The sequence below is a fragment of the Microtus oregoni genome, unplaced genomic scaffold (genome assembly GCF_018167655.1).
Source record: "Microtus oregoni isolate MIOR12 unplaced genomic scaffold, Mior012 000018F_ref0000195, whole genome shotgun sequence".
Classification (NCBI taxonomy): Eukaryota; Metazoa; Chordata; class Mammalia; order Rodentia; family Cricetidae; genus Microtus; species Microtus oregoni.
In genome coordinates, this window is record NW_024543077.1 from 32089334 (window position 1) to 32108544 (window position 19211).

Genomic DNA, 19211 nt, shown 5'->3' on the forward strand with positions numbered 1-19211 from the left:
CACAGGGGTTGCCTATCAGAGAGCTTGTATATGATTCATAACAGTAGCAAAATTACAGTCGTGAATTACCAGCGAAAGGAAGTTTATGGTTGGGGTCAGCACAACATGAGGAACTGTACTCAAGGATCTCAGCATCAGGAAGGTTGGGGACCCCTGCTTTGAATAATATTCCATGTGCTTACGACGTGAAGAAATAGTTTATTAAGGCCCAAGAGTGACTATTTTTCTTAGGCATTTTATATAATTGGTCTGATTAGAGGGTATGTGACAATGGAATACAAGTGACAGTGTCTTTATCCGACAGGTGCCATTTAAGACTCACAGGGAGACAAAGATTCATCTCCTTCCTACCTGCTGTGGGTCTTTACCTGTTCCTCTTTTCTGTTCTGTTTATCTCTTGAAATGTGTTTCTTGTTATAAAGTGTCTCTCAAAGACAAAATGTTTTCTTAAAACAATGTTAACAAGCCAACGGAAGCGTCCCTATAAAGTAAATCAGCATCGTCACCTACCCGGAGATTTGCTCATCTACTTCGCGGGATTTCTGAATGAACGGCTCTGCTGGGCCTGACACTGCAGCCAGGCCTGTTTTGTTCAGATTCCTGGAGGTATTTATGCTGCGAGATTGACATTTCTCTGGTCAATGTTTTGGTCTGTTGTTTAATAAAATGAAGCAGACATGCTGTGTCCAGGCTGTCAGACAATTTTTGATTGACGCCGAAATCTTAGGTATTTCCTGATAATGCTTTACATGCGTGGTGTGTTTTTAGCAGTACTGACAAGGTGCTGTGTGAGCTTAGGTTACTACAGTGTGATACCCTTGTATGCTATGGAGCCAGTATAAATCCCAGAAGCTTTTCCTCCTGTAGTTGTCGTCTGTGGTGATGTCTGCAGGGCTTTTCGGAGCGAGGCTGATAACAGTTGGTGACCGTATTCATGGGAAACAGGGTCATTATAGAAACTTGGTTTCTCTTGTGTGTGCAGAGCTCAGTATCATAGGATTAGCTATGAATGGAGCTTACTTTCCTAATTTTCAAATTTAGAAGAGATTACTAAGTTATATATTTTCTCAACAATTTTCTGTTTGATATTTATAATGAGAAATTTAGAAAATTATAAGGTACTAAATACTTAATTTTTTATGAAAGCAATAAAGGAGAACTTATTAAAAATCAGACTAAATAAGAATGGTTGCTGGATTCTTGGTGAATAGAGCAGGTGAGTTTTTGCTGGTGATAGTGTTTTATTTCATTTGGGGGATGATATATATAAAATCTATGGTAGACTTTTAATTTGCGTTTAAATATAAATGACCACAAATACCTATGCAAGTAAACAAGTTGATAGAACACTCAGGAGATTAGTTTGACCTCCTTGTGTTGTAGTTGAGCTGAGGTCCCTTGCTCAGTGTACCGAACCTAGGCTTTGGCAGAGCTGAAGATGGGAGCTCCCCTTGACGTGGCGTTACCTCTCCCTTAAAGCTGTCAAACAGCCGGACTGCTTCCTGCACTTCTAAATGTGATCGCCGCCGTTTAAGTTTTATCAATTGAAAATATTCCTCACTTTGCCAGGAGAACTACGGATTTGATAAAATCGAGGTCCGGGACAATGGCGAGGGCATCAAGGCTGTGGACGTCCCTGTGATGGCTGTGAAGTACTACACCTCCAAGATAAACAGTCACGAAGACCTCGAGAACCTGACAACCTACGGTTTCCGCGGTGAAGCCTTGGGGTCGATTTGTAGTGTTGCGGAGGTGAGGAAATTTCTGTCAGCTACTTTATTCATTTCATAGTGACCGAGTATTAGAATTAAGAGAAAACCAATTCATTGTTAGAGTAGCTTTAATTTTTTCACTTAAGGTAAAATACACTTAATAGGAAATTTACCCTTTTTAATAACAGTTCAGTGGTGTTAGGTGCATTCCATTATTGTACATTTATCAGCTATCCATTTCTAGGTCATTTTCATCTTCCTAGTTTACAGCCCAGGACTCATAAAACAAAGCCCCCTGTCCTCCTCCCTCTTCTTCTGTATGTGGCTGCTACCATTTTACTTTGTGTCTCTATCAGTTGATGCTACAGGTGCCTCATAAAAGTGGAAACGTTAGGCCTTTTGTGTCTGGCTCACTGTGCCTCATATACTTCAGGGTTTGTGTCCGTTACGTTGTACCACGTAAAGGTTTCCTAAGCCAGGCATGTTTACATCTGTGATTCTAGTGCCAGCGAGTCTAGCCTGGGCAGCGTAGTGAACTATGTAAGTGTGTATACACTCTATTTATGCACCCATTTGTATTGGATTCTTGGCCAAATGGACAGTGTTGCTCTGGACACAGGTGTTGAAAGATGTGTAGGTCTTTGCCATCAACGCTTTTGGTGAAGTGGTCTTGGTATGTCCTATGATAATTCTGTCTTTAGTATTCTGAGAAATAGTAACATGTGCTTGGTGATATTATTGTTCCTTAGAGGAGGCTGTTTAGGAGACCCTTCACTTAGAAAGGTTATCTTTCAAAAGGCCCACATTTAACTTTCTAGAGCCTTTATCTACCCTAACCTAAGACTGCGAATCTAAAGGTAGTCTATAGTGTATATACTTTCCTGCACTTGCTTGATCAGGAAATCCTTTTAGAAGGCATGCCCCTGACTTTGCTTTTAGGTCTATGGGAAACACTGTGGATTTTGCACTTTGGTAAATATAGGTGATGAAATAGAGTTCGGCAGCTGTGAATTGACTTGTCCTACCTCACAGATACCAAGGGCCAGAGTGGACCCTGCCACTCTAGTCTTGTGACTGCTGGGTGGGCTCTTGTGTTTTCTTTAAACCCCATACTTCAGTGTGTGGTCCTCTCAGTTGTCTGCACTGCTGCTGCTCCTGATTTCCTGGCTACCGTACCCTCAGTCCTCGTTCCTGTCACCCCAGTTGTTTCTGATTGTAGGACTTGAGTGGCCTCCTTTATTAAATTGTTAGTGTATGGAGTTGGGCCTGTTACTGTTGGAAGGTGTCTTGTGCTGGTAAGGGTGACCGTAACTGTGAGGCCGTGGCCATATCATACTTGTGCTAAGGCTGGAAGGCCCTACTTAGGTCAGAACGGTCAAGTGCCAGAAAGTAATGAAGTAATGGCATCTAAGCTAGTGTTTAGGAAAAGTGCCTTCTCTGCCCATTGGATTATTTTCCAGATTCACTGTAGTCTGTGCGTGCAAACATGCGTGCGTGTGCGTGTGTGCGCGTGTGTGTGTGTGTGTGTGCGCACGCGCATGCTCAAGTGCCCATGCTTAACCAAGGAATCAGTTACTCCTTAACTTTAGAGCTCTGTAAAGTGTTGCCTTTAGTAGGCTGGAGAAACGCTGCAGAGGTGATGAAGCCTCAGTGGGGAAACTCTGCTGTTAAAACAAAGAAGACCAGGCCCCACTTCCTGCAGATGCTCAGAGCTCCCCTGAGGTGGAAACCATAAGTGCGCTCCGCACCTCTCCCCAGCACCCAGCGCACAATGTGCTTCTTTCTTTCTGTTACCTGGCACCTGCTTTATGTAGAGTTCACTCGAGACTCCAGGTAGAGTTCGGGAAAGAGCAAATAGAGGGTACACCCGGGAACTGCCTGTCCTTCTGGAGGCTGTACACGGCAACCCACAGCCTTGGAACTAGTAAAGAGCGTACACTGTAAAGTGGAATAGGATTTGAGACCTCGGAGCTTCCCAGTACCCGCCCTGTGCTTCGAGCTTTGATTGGCTACTTTAGAGCGTAAATATTTGATCAGTTAGCTGCTGTCCAAACTAGCAGGTAGGATTTAAGCTCTTTGTTTTGAGAGTGTTGTCTGGAAACGTGTTTTGGTGTGTCTGTTTTCTGAAGCTCTGCCCGGCCTTGCAGAGGTCACACCAACTTTGTCTGCTAGGTGGCAGCTGTGCACTTCGTCTGCAGAAATGTGACTTCCCACTCCGACTGCGGCTCTGCTCTGCCTGCCAGTTCTGCTTGTCTGCTGCTTTCTGTCTTCTTGCTTGTCTTAGATTAGTTAAGTTCACTCAACACCCACATTCATCACTTTGCCTTTTATGTTTGAGATATTCAAAAGGCCTCAAGAACAAATAATTGAAATAATTTTACTCATCAGATTTATCAAAGATTATCAAAGTATTACGGCAATAGAGAAATTTAAATCTTTTGAACCTTTAGAATTTACAGTTTACATGTTGCAGTGCTGTGTAAATTTATCTTAAAAACATTAAGACTTTCCCTTTACAAATCTATTATAAACTCACGTACATATATGTGTGTTTACATTTGTGTGTGCACCGACAGCAGTTAGGTCTTATATATACTCTAGATCACAATAAAGGCATTTCCTATTGCTTCAGAAGGTTCTATATGTTCCCTCATCAACAGTCCTCAAAGGTAACCGCTTTCTGACTAGTGTTGGCTCAGGCCGGTTCTGCCTCTCGTTAACTTGATACAGATCAAACTTTTCAGCTTGCATGATTTGGTCGTGGAGTCTTTAGACATGTAATGATTAGGTTTGATGGTATGTTGTGCACCTCTGTGCACCGCCCAGATTCCCTGCGTTAGGATGTGTGCTGCCAAGAGTGTTGCTTGCTAACGTGTCTCACATCTGGGTCTCCTTCACATCATCAGAAGAGAGATGCATATTGCCCAGGTCATGCAGAACAAGCAGTCAGCACTCAGGGACTTGATGAAGTCTTGGTGAGGTCCATTCCCAGCTCAGGACAGTGCTCTGCCCTCTCCTGCAGTAAAGTCCTGGTCATTAACCTTTGTCTCAAAGTCTAGTTCATGGCTAAGCTTCTGTGTAGGTCTTCCGTGGATCCATCTCTCCATATTACTGCTGAGGAAAATTCTTACAGAATTTCCTTACCCTAATTTCAAAGCAGTCTGTAATGATCCCTCATTGTAGTGGAGATGAAACGCTCTTGGGTCCTAGTGTTATCGTAGTTTGTCGCAATTCAGGCATTACTCTGGGGTTGGTGGTACTGATGCAAGCAGGTCTTCACTTCTGGTTCTACAGAAGCATAGCACATTGAATTATGTAAGTCCTCAAGGCTTTTGAATGATGATAAATTACTGTTCCTGAATTTCTCATTGCTACTTTTCAGTGTGTTCATACAACTTACCAAAATCGGGCGTGTACTGGAGCACAGCCTGTCTTGTTCCACTGACTCTGTACTCGGAGTCTGTGCCTTGTCTCTTAGACACAGTGAGAGGATACATGGTGTGCAGCTACAGGTTTTCCTGCTCGGGACTCCAGTGTAGAAAACAGTTTGCAGTTGTGCTTAAACCACGATAAACTCAGTCGCTTATCCAGGTCTGCAGGCTTTCAAGTATGTTTACACTCCTCTTGTTGGGGAATCTTTTCTGAAACTTTGTAGCCATTCATAGGCAAATTCCTCCTAATTTCCACCAAAGGTCTTCATTCTATAGGCAAGTTCATTTTTTGCTAGCCATTGTCTCCTGGTCACATTCACATTTGTTGGTCATCCATGCAATAGTATTAGAGCGTCACAGTGAGCCTGCTATTACTCTGATCAGTCACGCTCATTAGATGTCATTCTGTAGAGAGCGAGCACAGGATCTGTAGTGGTTTTTGAGCCCCATGCTTGGAGGGGTAGACTCAGAAGCTAGGAGAGCCATAAAGCAGCAGGAAACAGCATCCGCCTTGAGACTGAAGGAAGCGAGTAAAACCTGTGTCCTTCGGTACCAGCGCTTCTTGTGCCGGTCACAGCCGTGATGGTCAAACGTTAGTGTGACTAAGGGCTGGAGGTTGTGGGAACAGTTGGAATGTCCTGCTTCCTAAATGGAGCCTCTTTCCAGGCAATAGAACTGCTTTGAAAAGGGTACAGGCAGCTGTTCCTGTTGCTGGTCTCCCCACATGGAAGTTTCTGGAAATGTGGAAGTCAGAGGACATCCATTAGTGTATGTCTATGCATAGCCAGGCAGGTAGACCTCTCAGCCTCCAGAAAGAGAAAGACATTATCTTAGCTGCCTGACTCACGTTTCTGTGCCACAACGTCGATTCATCCAAAAGCCGGGCTGCGGCTGCTGGTGTAGCTCTGGTAGCGCACCTGCCAAGCGTGTGGAGGACTCTGGATTCAAGTCTTGAAACCAAAGAAACAAACCAAAAGCCAGCTCCACCTCAGTAGAAAAGAAAAAGAAAACAAATCAGGCTTATCCCCATGGCCTTGAATGAATTTGGGTGAGGAAGACTTTGACTTAGGATGTTTCCTAAGAAACTTTGTTCCTGTGTCATCTAAATCCTGTAGGAGTCTGTGCTTGCATAGGATTGAGATCCTTTTTTGTAATGTTAGTTTTATAATTGGGCCCACTTTTAATAATAGAGAGGACATATAAGCCTGACAGTCCTCTGAAGAATTCTTAAAGATGTCATCTTAATTCTGATGTCACTGGGCTCGCCCTCTTCCACAGTTGCTCAGTGTTTCTAGGAAGAATCCCCAGAGGTTGTGGGTGCTATCAGAGACCCTGATTGTAGTGCCGGGCACAGGCTTCTGCTGCACTGCTAATGTCCTGTGACCCTGGCCTGTCCAGCAAGAGGTTTCCTCCCTGGGATATGGGGCCACGTGATGAGATGAACCCTTGAAATATAATTCCTCATGAATTTATAAAACAGGGCTATATATGTTTTCTTCATTGTCTTACAATACATCACAAACCATCTTCCAGATGAATAAACTTCCATAGTGCCCTGAAAACTGACATTTATGAAATTTTATTGTTGGAAGCCATAGTATGCTTTTATTAAAAGTTTAACATAAATGCTAATATTGTAGCACTAAAATCCTGTTTCCTTTCTTTGAACTTCAGCTTCTTTATCTAGGTTGGTGTGGGTTTACTGTTCACTGATACGTTTAAAGCATGAACAAGTTAGTGTCATAGCAGATCCGTGCCCATGTTTAAACCAAGTCCCATGTAACCTTACCACGCCTTAGATCTCCCTCTTCTCATCGCCTCCCTGGAGGTGAAAGTGTCATCCTTTTCTCAGGACCATCCTGAAGCCACTAGAAGGGTTTGTACTGGGACTCTGAGTCCAGAGCGGCCTTTGCTCAGTGACACCAACATTACATCAGGTGACTGGCTCTTTGGAGAACAGAAATAGGATTCAATTTGACCTTGGCATTTTGTGGAAGCAGTTGTTTCCATGAAGAATTATTTTTAAAGGAGTGATTGTGGAATAATAAAACAGAAAACAATTTATACCACTTATTGTTCTCTTTGTTTTTGGTAAACAAAACCAATAATGCATTGGATAATTTAGACCAGGGGTTTGACAGGGAAGGTCAAGGTTAAAGTTCTGCATCGTCAACCTATGGAATGGAAGTAGAATAGCTGGAATACACAGACACATACATCTTTGTCTTACGTAACATTCTTTGTTTCCATTTTTTGAATAATTATCATGCAAATAGCAGCTTGAGCGAACACTCCTAGTAAAAGTTGGATGGACATTTCAGAACTAATAGTCTCTGCTAGTTCTCCAGGCTAACAAAGATCTTTATTTCTCTATCTCTCATCTACTTATCTAGTGTCTATCTATATCAATATATCCCTATATAGCTCACATAATATATATGTATATGCCCATATACCTATACACACACAGAGAAGATCTTTATTTCTCTATCTCTCATCTACTTATCTAGTGTCTATCTATATCAATATATCCCTATATAGCTCACATAATATATATGTATATACCCATATACCTACACACACACACACAGATGGAGTAGGGTCTGGTGGGGGGGGATGGTGATGGCGGTGGTGGTGGTGGCGGCAGCAGCGATATACTGGTACCCACACATGGTGCCCGTGTGTTCCACAGAGCATATGGCACCAGTAAATCTACTGAGGACAGATGGTAGAACCATCAAATACAGACTCTAACTGGACCCAGAGGAGCCCAAGCAGTGCAGCTGGATTATTGTAGGTTCTCTTGTGCTGAGTCAAGGAGAGCCAGGAGAGATGACTCCTTATCACAGGGCTGCTCTGTCCCGGGCCATCTTGCTTCCCCTGACCATATCTCCGCTCTTCACCATTTCTTTTTGTCTGTTTTTCATTTTATTTTCCATCAAGGCTGTGTTTCCTGCCAGGTAGATAATAGGATGTGGGATGTAGGGGGTTCAGAAAAGTACAGGATTCTTAAATTTCTGTTTTCACAGATGACATCATAAGGAGGTATTTTCATATTCTCCTATGCTCATATGCTTAATGCTGACTTTTAATTAATGAAAAATTTACCCTTAAACATTAAATTTTCAACTTGAGTTTAAGAAAAATATCCTTAAATACTTATATATTTTGAATTTTAGTATTTGAAACTATAAACTTGAAATTCAGAAATGTTTTGTATAAAATACATAAGGGAAGGAAATGATTACTAAACAATTTCTCATTTGTCCATAAATTTTATGAGAATTATTCAAAAGCAGATACCCTTGGTACAATTGAAGTGTTTTCTTTTACGTTTGTGTATTATATAATACAAATGGCCATTTGCAGTATAGTAGTTTGTATTTTAATTAAATGCTCAAATATTAGTTTAGTTGCAATGTAAAAAAAATCACATGCTGCCTTCACTTGTGATGGTTCACGCATTTAATCCCAGCACTTGGGAGACAGAAGCCAGCCTGGTCTACAGAGCGAGTTCCAAGGCCAACTGGGCAACACAAAGAAACCCTGTCTTCAGAAAACAAACAGACAAACCCCAGCCTGCTGTGTTGTTTCAAAGAGTATCTCCAAAAGTTACTACCAGAGAAGTTTTCACGGTAATTTATCAAGCCAGGGATTGGAGCCCCATTTTAATATTTAAGATCATGTGCTGTTCTTCCAGAAACCCTGAGTTCAGTCCTAGCACCCTCCTGGAGGTTCACAGTCTCCTGTAGCTTCATCTCCAAGGGACCTGAAGCCTATGGCCTCGTAAGGAACGTACACATGTATACATAATCACACACCTGCACACCTGTGTACATACACATCTGCACACGTCTGTGCATAATCACATACACCCCCCGTACACACACCTCTGCACACGTGTGTGCACAATCACACTCACACACACACTCAGTTAAAATAAAGTAAATCTTCGAAAAAGAATTACTAAGTAATAGCATCTTCAATATTAATGTGTGATAATATTTTTGTTGGTTTTCCTCATTTCTTCTGAGACAGGGTTTCTCCTCTGTATCCCACCCTAGTCTGGAACTCACAGCAATTCTCCTGCCTTAGACCCCAAGTGCTAGAGTTGTAGGCATTGCTTTCCTTGCCAGCTTTGTGACAGTTCTCCCCGTTGCCGCAGGTAAACGATCACTTCGGTGGGTTGCAGTGATAGATTCTTGTGATCCCAGGACTCAGAAGGAGGCGTGAAAATCCGGAGTTTGAGACTAGTCTAAACGACATAACAAGACTCTTATCTCAAATAAGGAAAAAAGATAAAGGCGGGAGAGAGTGGTCACTGTATTAGTTTGAAATAAAAGTCCTTTTGGTTTGGTTTGTTGTTTCCAGGTGGTCGTCACAACAAGGACAGCTGCTGATGACTTTAGTACCCAATATGTTTTAGATGGCAGTGGCCACATACTTTCTCAGAAACCCTCACATCTTGGTCAAGGTAAGTGAGTGCTTTGGAGCATATTTTCCTGTCTATCATTATTATTACTATTATTATTATCATCATCATCATCATCATCATCATCATCATCATCATCATCATTTAAAGAGTTTTGTCTTGAATTTAGACAGTGTTTTGGGTTGGTCTTGATGAAATGTGACCATCCTTCAAGGGAGCGGAGCCATCCTAAAGAGGAAGGAGTTAAGGCTGGGTGCCTGGGTGACTTGCTGTGACAGCAGTTGTTGTCCTGGTGCTGGATCACCACTGTCACCTCTGCAGACGCAGGACAGGAGTCTGCTGAGGTACCTAAAGTCTCGTTGACTTGTAATGGACTGTAACCCCAAGGTACTATGATGGAATAAGTTGACAGCATATGTACGAATGGAAAACTTCACACATAGGCCTGCGGTAGTCAATCTTGTAATTGCTGTCAGTTCCCAGTTACCAACCTTCCAGCGCCGTCCTGCCTGACACCCGTCCACTTCTTCACTCTGTCTTATTCTGAGATAAATAATTACCAGCCATTGTTCCTAGTATTGTTTTTTGCACATGTGTATGTAGTTTTACTTGTATATTTTTACGTTTTCTAAGAACTAATCCTAAGGTAGAAAATGGTCTCTTTAGTCTGTGTTCACTAAAGCGCCTAAGCTTTCCCCAGCGTGGATGGGTAGCGGAGACGGTGTCAAAGGTGACTCCCCTGGAGAGCTGAGGTCGCAGAATCTCTGGTCTGTGAAGGATGAGTCGGGTAATTGCTGCTCTTCCCCTCCTCCCACCTGGGTTGTTGATCTTAATTTAACTTCATGGCTCCTTGTTTTCAATGACCAGAGCACTTCAATTTTTGTGAATTCGTTTTAATGTTAAAACATTGTCTTTACTTTTAAAATAATGGCTTCAGTCGTTATAAAATTTACTTTTTTAAGTCTGGTAAGTCCACACACTCTGTCTCTAATTTTGGAAATTGTCAGCATAGTTAGTGATTACATTTGCTCATTAGAAATTTACATTTTTTTTTTTTGTATCCACAGGGGAAGAAGAACTAATAGGAAATTCTAAGAAAGCTCTCATTTACACTTGTTCATAGTCAATAAAAAAGAACTCATCTATAATTAGTTTGCTATGTAATAAATACTATCTATCTTAGCAAAATAATACATTATCATCTTTTCAATATGTATTAAACAAAGATAGGTCTAACTTGATTTTACTTCTTAGACATCTTCCCTTTTTAGAAATCCTCTCAGCCTAGATCGTCAAAGTTCACGTTAGGAAAGCACTAGAAGGCGTTCGTCCTCCTAGGAGACCGCTGTGAAGTAACCCTGTCGCCTTATAAAACTTAAAAGTATTTATTTTTATCTCAGCGGGTGCCGGTCTGATCTGGGTGGCCCGTGGCTCTGTATCATCAAACTTCTCATGCTTTTCTGTGTTCGTCTCCATGGGAACTGTGAAATAACAATCCTCACGGAAGGGCTCCATCTGATCTCTGCCCTTTCACCGCTTTTTTTTCTTTTTCTACTGACGTCAGTCTTGCACCTTTAGTGAGTTAAATTAGGTATGCGTGTTGAGGAAGTTTTGTAGTCGGTAAATGCATCTTATTTTCATTAGCTTGTTTCATAACTCGGGAAACAACACACTCGAAAGGTCAGTAGTTACAAAACCACTACGACTTTTTAAACTCACTTTTTCCACCTCACTATACCCGATTGCTTAGGTAACAGCAACAACAACAACAACAACAAAAAATCTAAACTTCAGATTGCTCTAGATAGACAAATTATACAACCCTGTGCCGAGTAAAAGTGCCCTTGCGGTAGTGTTGCTTCGTGTTGATGGTTTGTAAGCCACTGAATCTCAGACTCACATTTCACCAGCTGTCATTAGCTTCCATTTAAATATTTTCTATGTAAGATAAAACTGCAGTTCGGCCATCCTAATTTATACCTGTGCATCTGAGGTTCTTGGGGACTAAACGCCACTGCGATGCAAATGCCCTTAGAAGTCACTCTTCATGTCCTCGGGTGAGATGGTCCCTGCAGACGGCACACATAGCTACAGGGGCAGCCTCCAACAAATCTCAACTAGACACCGAAACGTTGTACATATTTAAATGTGGTTTATGGAAGATTTCTTTCTTGCTCTTTGGGTACAGATATTTGTTTTATGGATTGTTTTAGCCATTGAAGGTGATCTTGGTTTCAGTGCTTGTTATTTTAATTGTTCTTCTCATCTCTTCATTACACTTTTAACCATAACTGGTTTTCTTTTTTTCCTCTTAAAAATATTTGTTTTTAATTGTACACCAGTGTGTGTCTGTCTCTGCGTGTCTGTGTGTATATGCCTGCCTCCCACTTCTGTATTGGTTCCTACAAGGACCAGGAGAGGCTGTCTGATCGACTGGAGCTGTAGTTAGGTTACAGGAGTTGGGAGTCACCTGATGTGGGTGCTGGCAACTGAACTCTGGTCCTCTTCAAGACCAGCACAGTCTTTTCTACTCCCCCTCACCTTTGGAAGGTAAAACTGTAATTTTGATTAAGAGGGTGCAGTGCACACAGAAGTAGAGCAAGCGCACAGACAGGAAGTGCGCTAGAGCGCTAGAGCAAGCGCACAGACAGGAAGTGCGCTAGAGCGCTAGAGCAAGCGCACAGACAGGAAGTGCACTGGAGCAAGCACAGTGCAGCAGGAAGTGAACTTGGTTTTTATTTTAAGGCAGGTGGTACTGCATCTTCTCTCCATTCACCAAATCTACCCATAGTCTTTATAGTTGGCTAATTTTTGAAAAGATGGACACGAAGGAACTGAAGGAATGCAGGAAAGAGACATTTTTCAGTCTTAGCCACCGTCCCATCTCTCCTGCCCTCTCCCTGCTTTCCTTCAAGGAAGCGGATTAACTCTCAGCTTCCCAAGGCTTTTTCCCAGGGGTGCCTGGTTATTTATGGTCATCACAGCTCTCTTTTCCCGCCCATAGGTTGTGTGCGTCTAGCCGATGCTCCAGAGCAGATGCTTTGGAAGGAATATAATGCTCTGTGTCGTGGAAACCCCTGCTGTAGACTGCTGCGCTGGGGACTGTGGGTGTGGAGTTTGGCTTAGCACAGCAGCAGAACTGTGTTCATTCCTTTAGAATCCTTTCTGACAATTCAGCGCCCGCCTTTACATCAGAAGTGTAAATAGCTTCTGTCTTAAGTGGCATGACATAGGGCCGTATGGAACAATTGCGGAACTGCAATTTAATTTTGGTGTTTGAAGAATGTGCTAAAGTTAGAGAATTGAGTGGTTCCTTCTGTAAAATACAACGGGGCGCCAGGCCTCCTCCCTATTAGCCGGTGTTACTTGGTCCCTTTTTTTTTAAGGACATTTCAGCATTCAGATTCAGACATTTAATTTGAAATAAAAAAATCCCTTTTATCTGTAAGGTTTTTTTTTGTTTGTTTGTTTATTGATACAGGGTTTCTTTGCATAATCCTGGTTGTCCTAGAACTAGCTCTGTAGACCAGGCTGGCCCCAGACTCTGTCTCCCAAGTGCTGGGATTAAAGGTGTGTGCCGCCACCACCCAGCAGTAAGTTTTATTAAAACATCTAGTTTTTATATTTCTTATGATTCTTAGTTTACTTGGGCTCTTTTAAGGAGAAAAAGTAATTTATGGGTATGTGGGTTGGGTATAATGTAGTATTTAGAACATAATATGTATATTAAAATTATCTAATAATGTTTTGTTTTCATAACCTTGTCCATGTGGGGCATTGATTTCTATCCACATGCCTTGCTCCAGCCTGTCATATTATAGTAGTGACCTCCCCCTAATATTCAGGAGTCAAGGATTGGTGAGACACAGGAAATAGTCACGAGAGTGGAATGAAACCACTGAACATGTACAGGGCGGACGGGAGATTCTCAGAGACCGTGACATTTGAGGGTCTGGTTAAGAAGGCACAGCAGTGTGACTTCCTGGACAACAAGTAATGGACGATCGTTGCCCTGCTGCTGGCACAATTGACTGAGACTGGATGCGGAGCAGCCTGCAGTAATAGAAGGCCATGCGGTTTCCCAGAGGTGGTTAATGTTAGCTGTCCCTTCCCACAGTCCGTCCTTTACCCTGCTCTCCCAGCCTGCAGTAATAGAAGGCCATGTGGTTTCCCAGAGGTGGTTAATGTTAGCTGTCCCTTCCCACAGTCCGTCCTTTACCCTGCTCTCCCAGCCTCTTGTCCATCTAATCCTCTTATTCTAGTTGCCTCTTATCTCTTTAAAACACTGTGTCCTTCCCTTCCTTGGCAGATCTGCTCCTCCTTCCCGGTTGCTGCGGTTGTTTGTGATTGAAACACACAGAGAACACCCACATGTAACAGAAAACATGCAATACTTTTCTTTCGGGGTTCAGGTTGCCTTGCTCAGGATGATTGCTTCTAGCTCCACCCTTTCCCTGCTGAATAATTTGATAGTGTAAATGCAGCCCATTTCATTACCATCCATCGGTTAATGGACATCGAGGCAGTTTCCTGTTCGTGGCTATCAGGAGTAGAGCAGCAGCGAGGGTGGGTGAGCCAGGCATTTTTGTGGTCAGGTGTAGTCTTTGGGTACATGCCCAGGAGTGGGGTAGCTAAATTTTGAGGTGGGTCAGTTTCCAGCTTCCTGAGGAACCAACACACCAATTTCCATATTGGCTGTACAAGTTTGCGCTCCCACCAGCAATGGAGGAGTACTCCCCTTGCTCCCCATCCTTGCCAGCATGAACTGTCATTGTTTTATTGAACTTGACCATTCTGACTGGGGTAAGATGAAATCTTAGAGACTCTGGATTTGCATTTTCATGATGACTGAGGTTGAACATTCCTTGTTCCTCAGCCATTTCTGTTTAGTTCTGTGCCCCGTTTTTAAGTTGGGTTGTTTTTTTAATGTTCAGGTTTTTTAGTTCTTTGTCTGTTTTAGATATTGACCATCCACTGGATATGAACCTGGCAAAGATCTCCCCATTCTGTAGCCACTTGACTGCAAGTCTGGTGTCCTTCGTCATTCGGGGGCTTCTCAGTCTAGTGAGGTCTTGCTTGTTAGCTGTTGGTTATTGTGCCTGTTCTGTTCAGAAAGACTTTTCCTGTCTCTGTCAACAGCATGTTTTCAGAGGATCTGCTCTGAGGTTCTTGATCCATTGGGAGTTGAGTTTTGTGTAGGATGAAAAACAGGGATCTATTTGGATTCTTCTTCATACAGCTACACAGTTTGACCAGCACCATTTGTTGATGAAGCTGGCTTTTCTCCATTGTGAATTTTTGGCTTCTTTGTCAAAAATCAGGTGCCTATAGGTGTGTACACTTATGTCTTGTTCTTCAGTCCAATTCTGTTAATCAATGTGTCTTTTTATGCCAATACAGTGCTCTTTTTGTTACTATTGTTCTTTGATACAACTTGAAATCCAAGATGATAAGACCTCCAAAAGTTCTTTTATTTTTCAGGATTGTTTTGGTTCTCTTGTTTTTTGTTTTTGTTTTTTAAAATTTGTCTTGGGGTGTCTGTGTCTCTGTGTGTGTATTTTAATATGAAGCTAAAGATTGATTTTTTTTTAATTTCTGTGGAGAATTATGTTGGAATTTTGATGGGGAATTGTATTTCACACGATAGTCATTTTTGCAATATTAATCCCAGTGAACCATGAGCATGGAAAATCTTTCCATCTTCTGATATCTTCTTCAATTTATTTAGTGCCTTCAAATTTTTATTATACATGTTTTTTACTTGGTTAGTTAGTCCAAGTTTTTCTGTTTGTTTGTTTTTACACTCTCGTGGAAAGTGGTGTTTCCCTGATTTCCTAGCCCCTTTTTTACTTGTCTAAAAGAAGGCTACTAATGTTTGTGTGGTAATTTTGTGTAGTACTATTTTAATGAAAGTTTTTATGTACTGTGGAAATTTTCTGGTGGTGTTTTTAAAGACCCGTATATATAAGGACCTTATATATTTGCATATCATATGCAAATAAATGTACTCTGACTTCTTCCTTTACTGTTTGTATCCCCTGAGCTGTCTTATTGCTCTAGTTAAGAGTTCTGCAATGACTAGGGATGGACAGAGTGGACTTTTTCTCATTCCTGATTCTAGTAGCAGTGCTTTGGATTTCTCCCCCTTTAGTCTGATTGGCTGTTGGCTTGCTGTAAATTGCTTTCATTGTGGTGAGGTCTGTTCCTTGTCCTGGTCTCTCCATGACTTCTGTCATAATGGCTTGTTAAATTTTGTCAAAGACTCTTTCTGCATCTAATGACATGATCATGTTTTTGTTTTCAGTGGATTTCATTTTTTGATTTTCATAGATTGAGCCATCCTTGCATTGCTGGGATGAAGCCTATTTGATCACAATGGATGATCATTTTGGACTCGGTTTGCAAGTATTTTGTTGAGTATTTTTGTGCCACCAGCTCACTTCTACCTTGTCTTCAGTGCCTGAAGTTTCCCCTTGCGTGTCCTGCAGTCTGTTGGAGAGGCATACCTCTCAGGGTTTTGTCTGGTTTTCTAAGGTTTTATTCCTAGTTTTATATCAGTTTTGGGTTTTCTTTGGTGATTCTATTTCTTTGTTGAACTCTACTTTGTGGTTTGAATTGGTCTTATTATTTAGTTCAGCTGTTGGCTTGTGCTTTCACTGTCTTCCTTTATCCATCCTCTTCAAGGCCCTTGTAGGATTCCTTGTGTTGTGCTTCAGGTAAACTGTTTCTTGGGGCTAAAACAATAGGGGTCCTGGCCTCTGAAGGAGGCACATTGTTGGGGCTGCTCATGTTGGTGGGTTTGCACAGGGCTCTAGGCTTCTGGAGTTGTCCTTGGCTTAGGTAACTGGTCTTGTCTCTATTGTGTGGGTGCCCTGATCTTGGTTTGCTCTTGCCCACTCTTCATTTTAGCCAAGTGGGGTGGCCATGGGCCCCTTGGTAGAAGCAGTCCTAAGGGTTCTCAGATTCACAAAGCAACGGAGGTGATGTGGAAGGGTTGGTAGCGGAGAGCTGTGGAGACCCCAGGTCCGCACCGTGAGAAACACTAGGAGTGCTGTGACTCTTTCTCCTTTTTGTGTGGCGGAGCAGGCGCTCCCTGTGTGGCCAGCGTTGAGCTATGCAGAGCCTCACCTCACTGTCCCGAGTGCTGGGGTTCCAGGTACACACTACCACACCTGGCTATTTGGATGTAGGTTTCTAAATGTCCCCGAATACTGTGTGATTTGTGTGTCTTCTGGTGCCACAAATGAAAACTTTGATGCTGGCCTTCTTGTTAAAAACTTGATGACTAAAATTTTTAAACATTTTTCTTGCAAAAATATTTTAAATTTTAGGGTTTCCAGTGGAAAATGATTTTAGTCTTTGATTTTAAGAAATGTTTCTTGGGGCCTAGAAAGTTGACTCGGTGGTTAAGAGCACTGACTGCTTTTCCAGAGGACTGTGGTTGTGGTTCAATTCCCAACAGCTCCATGATTGCTCAGAACTGCGCGTAACTCCAGTTACCGAAGACTGCCTCTCTTGCCCTCCGTGGGCGCCACACACACATTGTGCACACATATGTACGCAGCCCAAATACTTGCACATAGGAAATGATTTAAAAATCTCTAGAGAGGTTTGTTTTTTTTTTTTTTTTTTCTGGAAGAGAGATGTTTCTCTTTGTGTGGTGAAGCCCCATTCAGCCTCCTTGCTTGGATGGCAGGCATATTTCACCATGCCTGATTAATTTCTGTTTTCAATATTCTCCTTTGAAGGTGAGGTAAGTTACACTAAATAATTCTATGGTGTTTTATGTAAATACTGTGGCATGATAAAGGTCATTACATGTTCTGTATAGTCTTACATCGTGTTTATACTGTACTTAAAATGCAGAGGCTCTGGCATCTCCAGAAGGTTTGACTGTCAGCAGATTCCCAGATTGTATTCTAGTGAGGCTGTTTCTCTGCAGTAGGCAGCGGGTCTGAGCAGGAAGAGTCTGTGCTAGTTCACAGCCATGACCTTGTTTGGACCTCCATGCTTGGCAGAGGATTGGTCTTAATGCTAGAAGGGGTTGATTACTGACTGTGTGCCTTTAGAGATGGGCAGTCCTTCCGCATCTAAAGTGCTTGCTTCTTGTCTGCCCACAGGTACTACGGTAACTGCCCTGAAGCTGTTCAAGAACCTGCCTGTAAGGAAGCAGTTCTACTCAACCACTAAAAAGTGTAAAGACGAACTCAAACATGTGCAGGATCTCCTCATAAGCTACGCTGTCCTTATCCCTGACCTCAGGATTATTTTTATACATAATAAGGTGAGCATTATTATCTCGTGTAAGCAATTCTTATAGCAATCTAATGAAGAGATGATATATCCTGTATCAATCAGTTAGATGCATGCCGTGGAGTAGACATTCGCCATATCCCACAATCCTACTTCGTTTGTGAAGAACCTAATCACCAATGTGAAGACAGTGAAGGTGAATCTGTCATATGGAAAAGCTGTCATAGCTTGACCTTTGCCAAGAAGCCAAGAGAGCCATTTCCAACTTCCATCACCCAAGGACTGGGAGAAGGAGCCGGGACTTGACCTTCGTTGGAAGTGGATCTCGGTTTTCCCAACTCTCTTAGCTATGAGAGATAATTTTCTTTTATTTACTTGTGTAGCTTGTGTGTTTTTGTTTTTGTTTTCTAACCCTGTCCTGTCGGTTTTGTCTTTATTATAAATGGAGCACTGAAGACCTATGGGAAGTCTGCTAGACTTCCAAACCGTACTCTTTATGGCTCTTGCTATCAGTGACCCAGGAGCAGCTCTGGGTGCTTCCCTTAGGCAGCTCTTCTTCCCCCTTTGATCCTCACCGTCGAGCAATGTCTCTCATCTTCCAGAGTTGCTTAAGGTTTGCTAAAGGCCACTCTAGCTCATTTCCTTCTGATTTTCAAAGCAGGACTGATGAAGTAAAGGGTTTTGTCTTGTGTGTCAAATCGCAGAGGAAAGGTTTATATCCTTCCTGAACCTTCGTTTTTCCTGCATTCCACACAAGCACATTAAAGTAGTCAACGCGAGGAGACCAGCTCGCATAGCAGTGGATGGGGAGTGGGGACTTAGCATTTCCTGAGGATCTGTGTAGACCAGGCACCTCAGTCTGTGCTGTCCTCGCTGTACCTGCGGATGAATCGGCCTGGTACCAAGACGAGGCTGCCTGGGAGCTGAACTCCGAGAACTGGAATGTGTTACTGAGAGTTGCCCAGCTGGTAAAGGGTTGAGATGGGATTGGGAACCTGGCACAGCGTGGAGGGCAGGTTCTTCACACTTTCCTCTGTTCTCTTCCAGTTCTACATGTGTGCCGTTCCTCTTCATGCTTTAGAACCCTTACAGAAACTGCAGTAAGCAGTATTACCTGGATTTATATGAGAAACTTAGAGCTCAGAGTGATAAAGGAATTCTTTCTTGTATTTTAGTAAATAATTGTGTTCAGCCACAACTTTTAAAATTATGTTTTTATTATACGATTTTAATATTATAGTATAGTTTGATTATTCCCCCTTCCCTTTCCTACCTTCAGATCCTCCCGTACACGTCTTTCTGGTGCATGGCCTCATTTTTTAATGGTTGCATACATATCTGTGTATGCATATACATTCCTAAATACATTAATGGTTGCATACA

At 42.4% G+C, this 19211-nt stretch overlaps 1 protein-coding gene across 10 annotated transcripts in view; it reads left to right on the forward strand.

Moving 5' to 3' along the window:
* LOC121459147 (PMS1 protein homolog 1-like) overlaps nucleotides 1-19211 on the forward strand; it is an 80773-nt gene that overhangs the window by 15636 nt on the left and 45926 nt on the right. For all 10 annotated transcript variants that reach the window (XM_041668682.1, XM_041668689.1, XM_041668683.1 and 7 more), the window contains 3 exons: nucleotides 1570-1752; nucleotides 9515-9617; nucleotides 17696-17859. In XM_041668682.1, the coding sequence (XP_041524616.1) occupies nucleotides 1570-1752; nucleotides 9515-9617; nucleotides 17696-17859 (450 nt within the window). The remainder of the gene's footprint in view (nucleotides 1-1569; nucleotides 1753-9514; nucleotides 9618-17695; nucleotides 17860-19211) is intronic.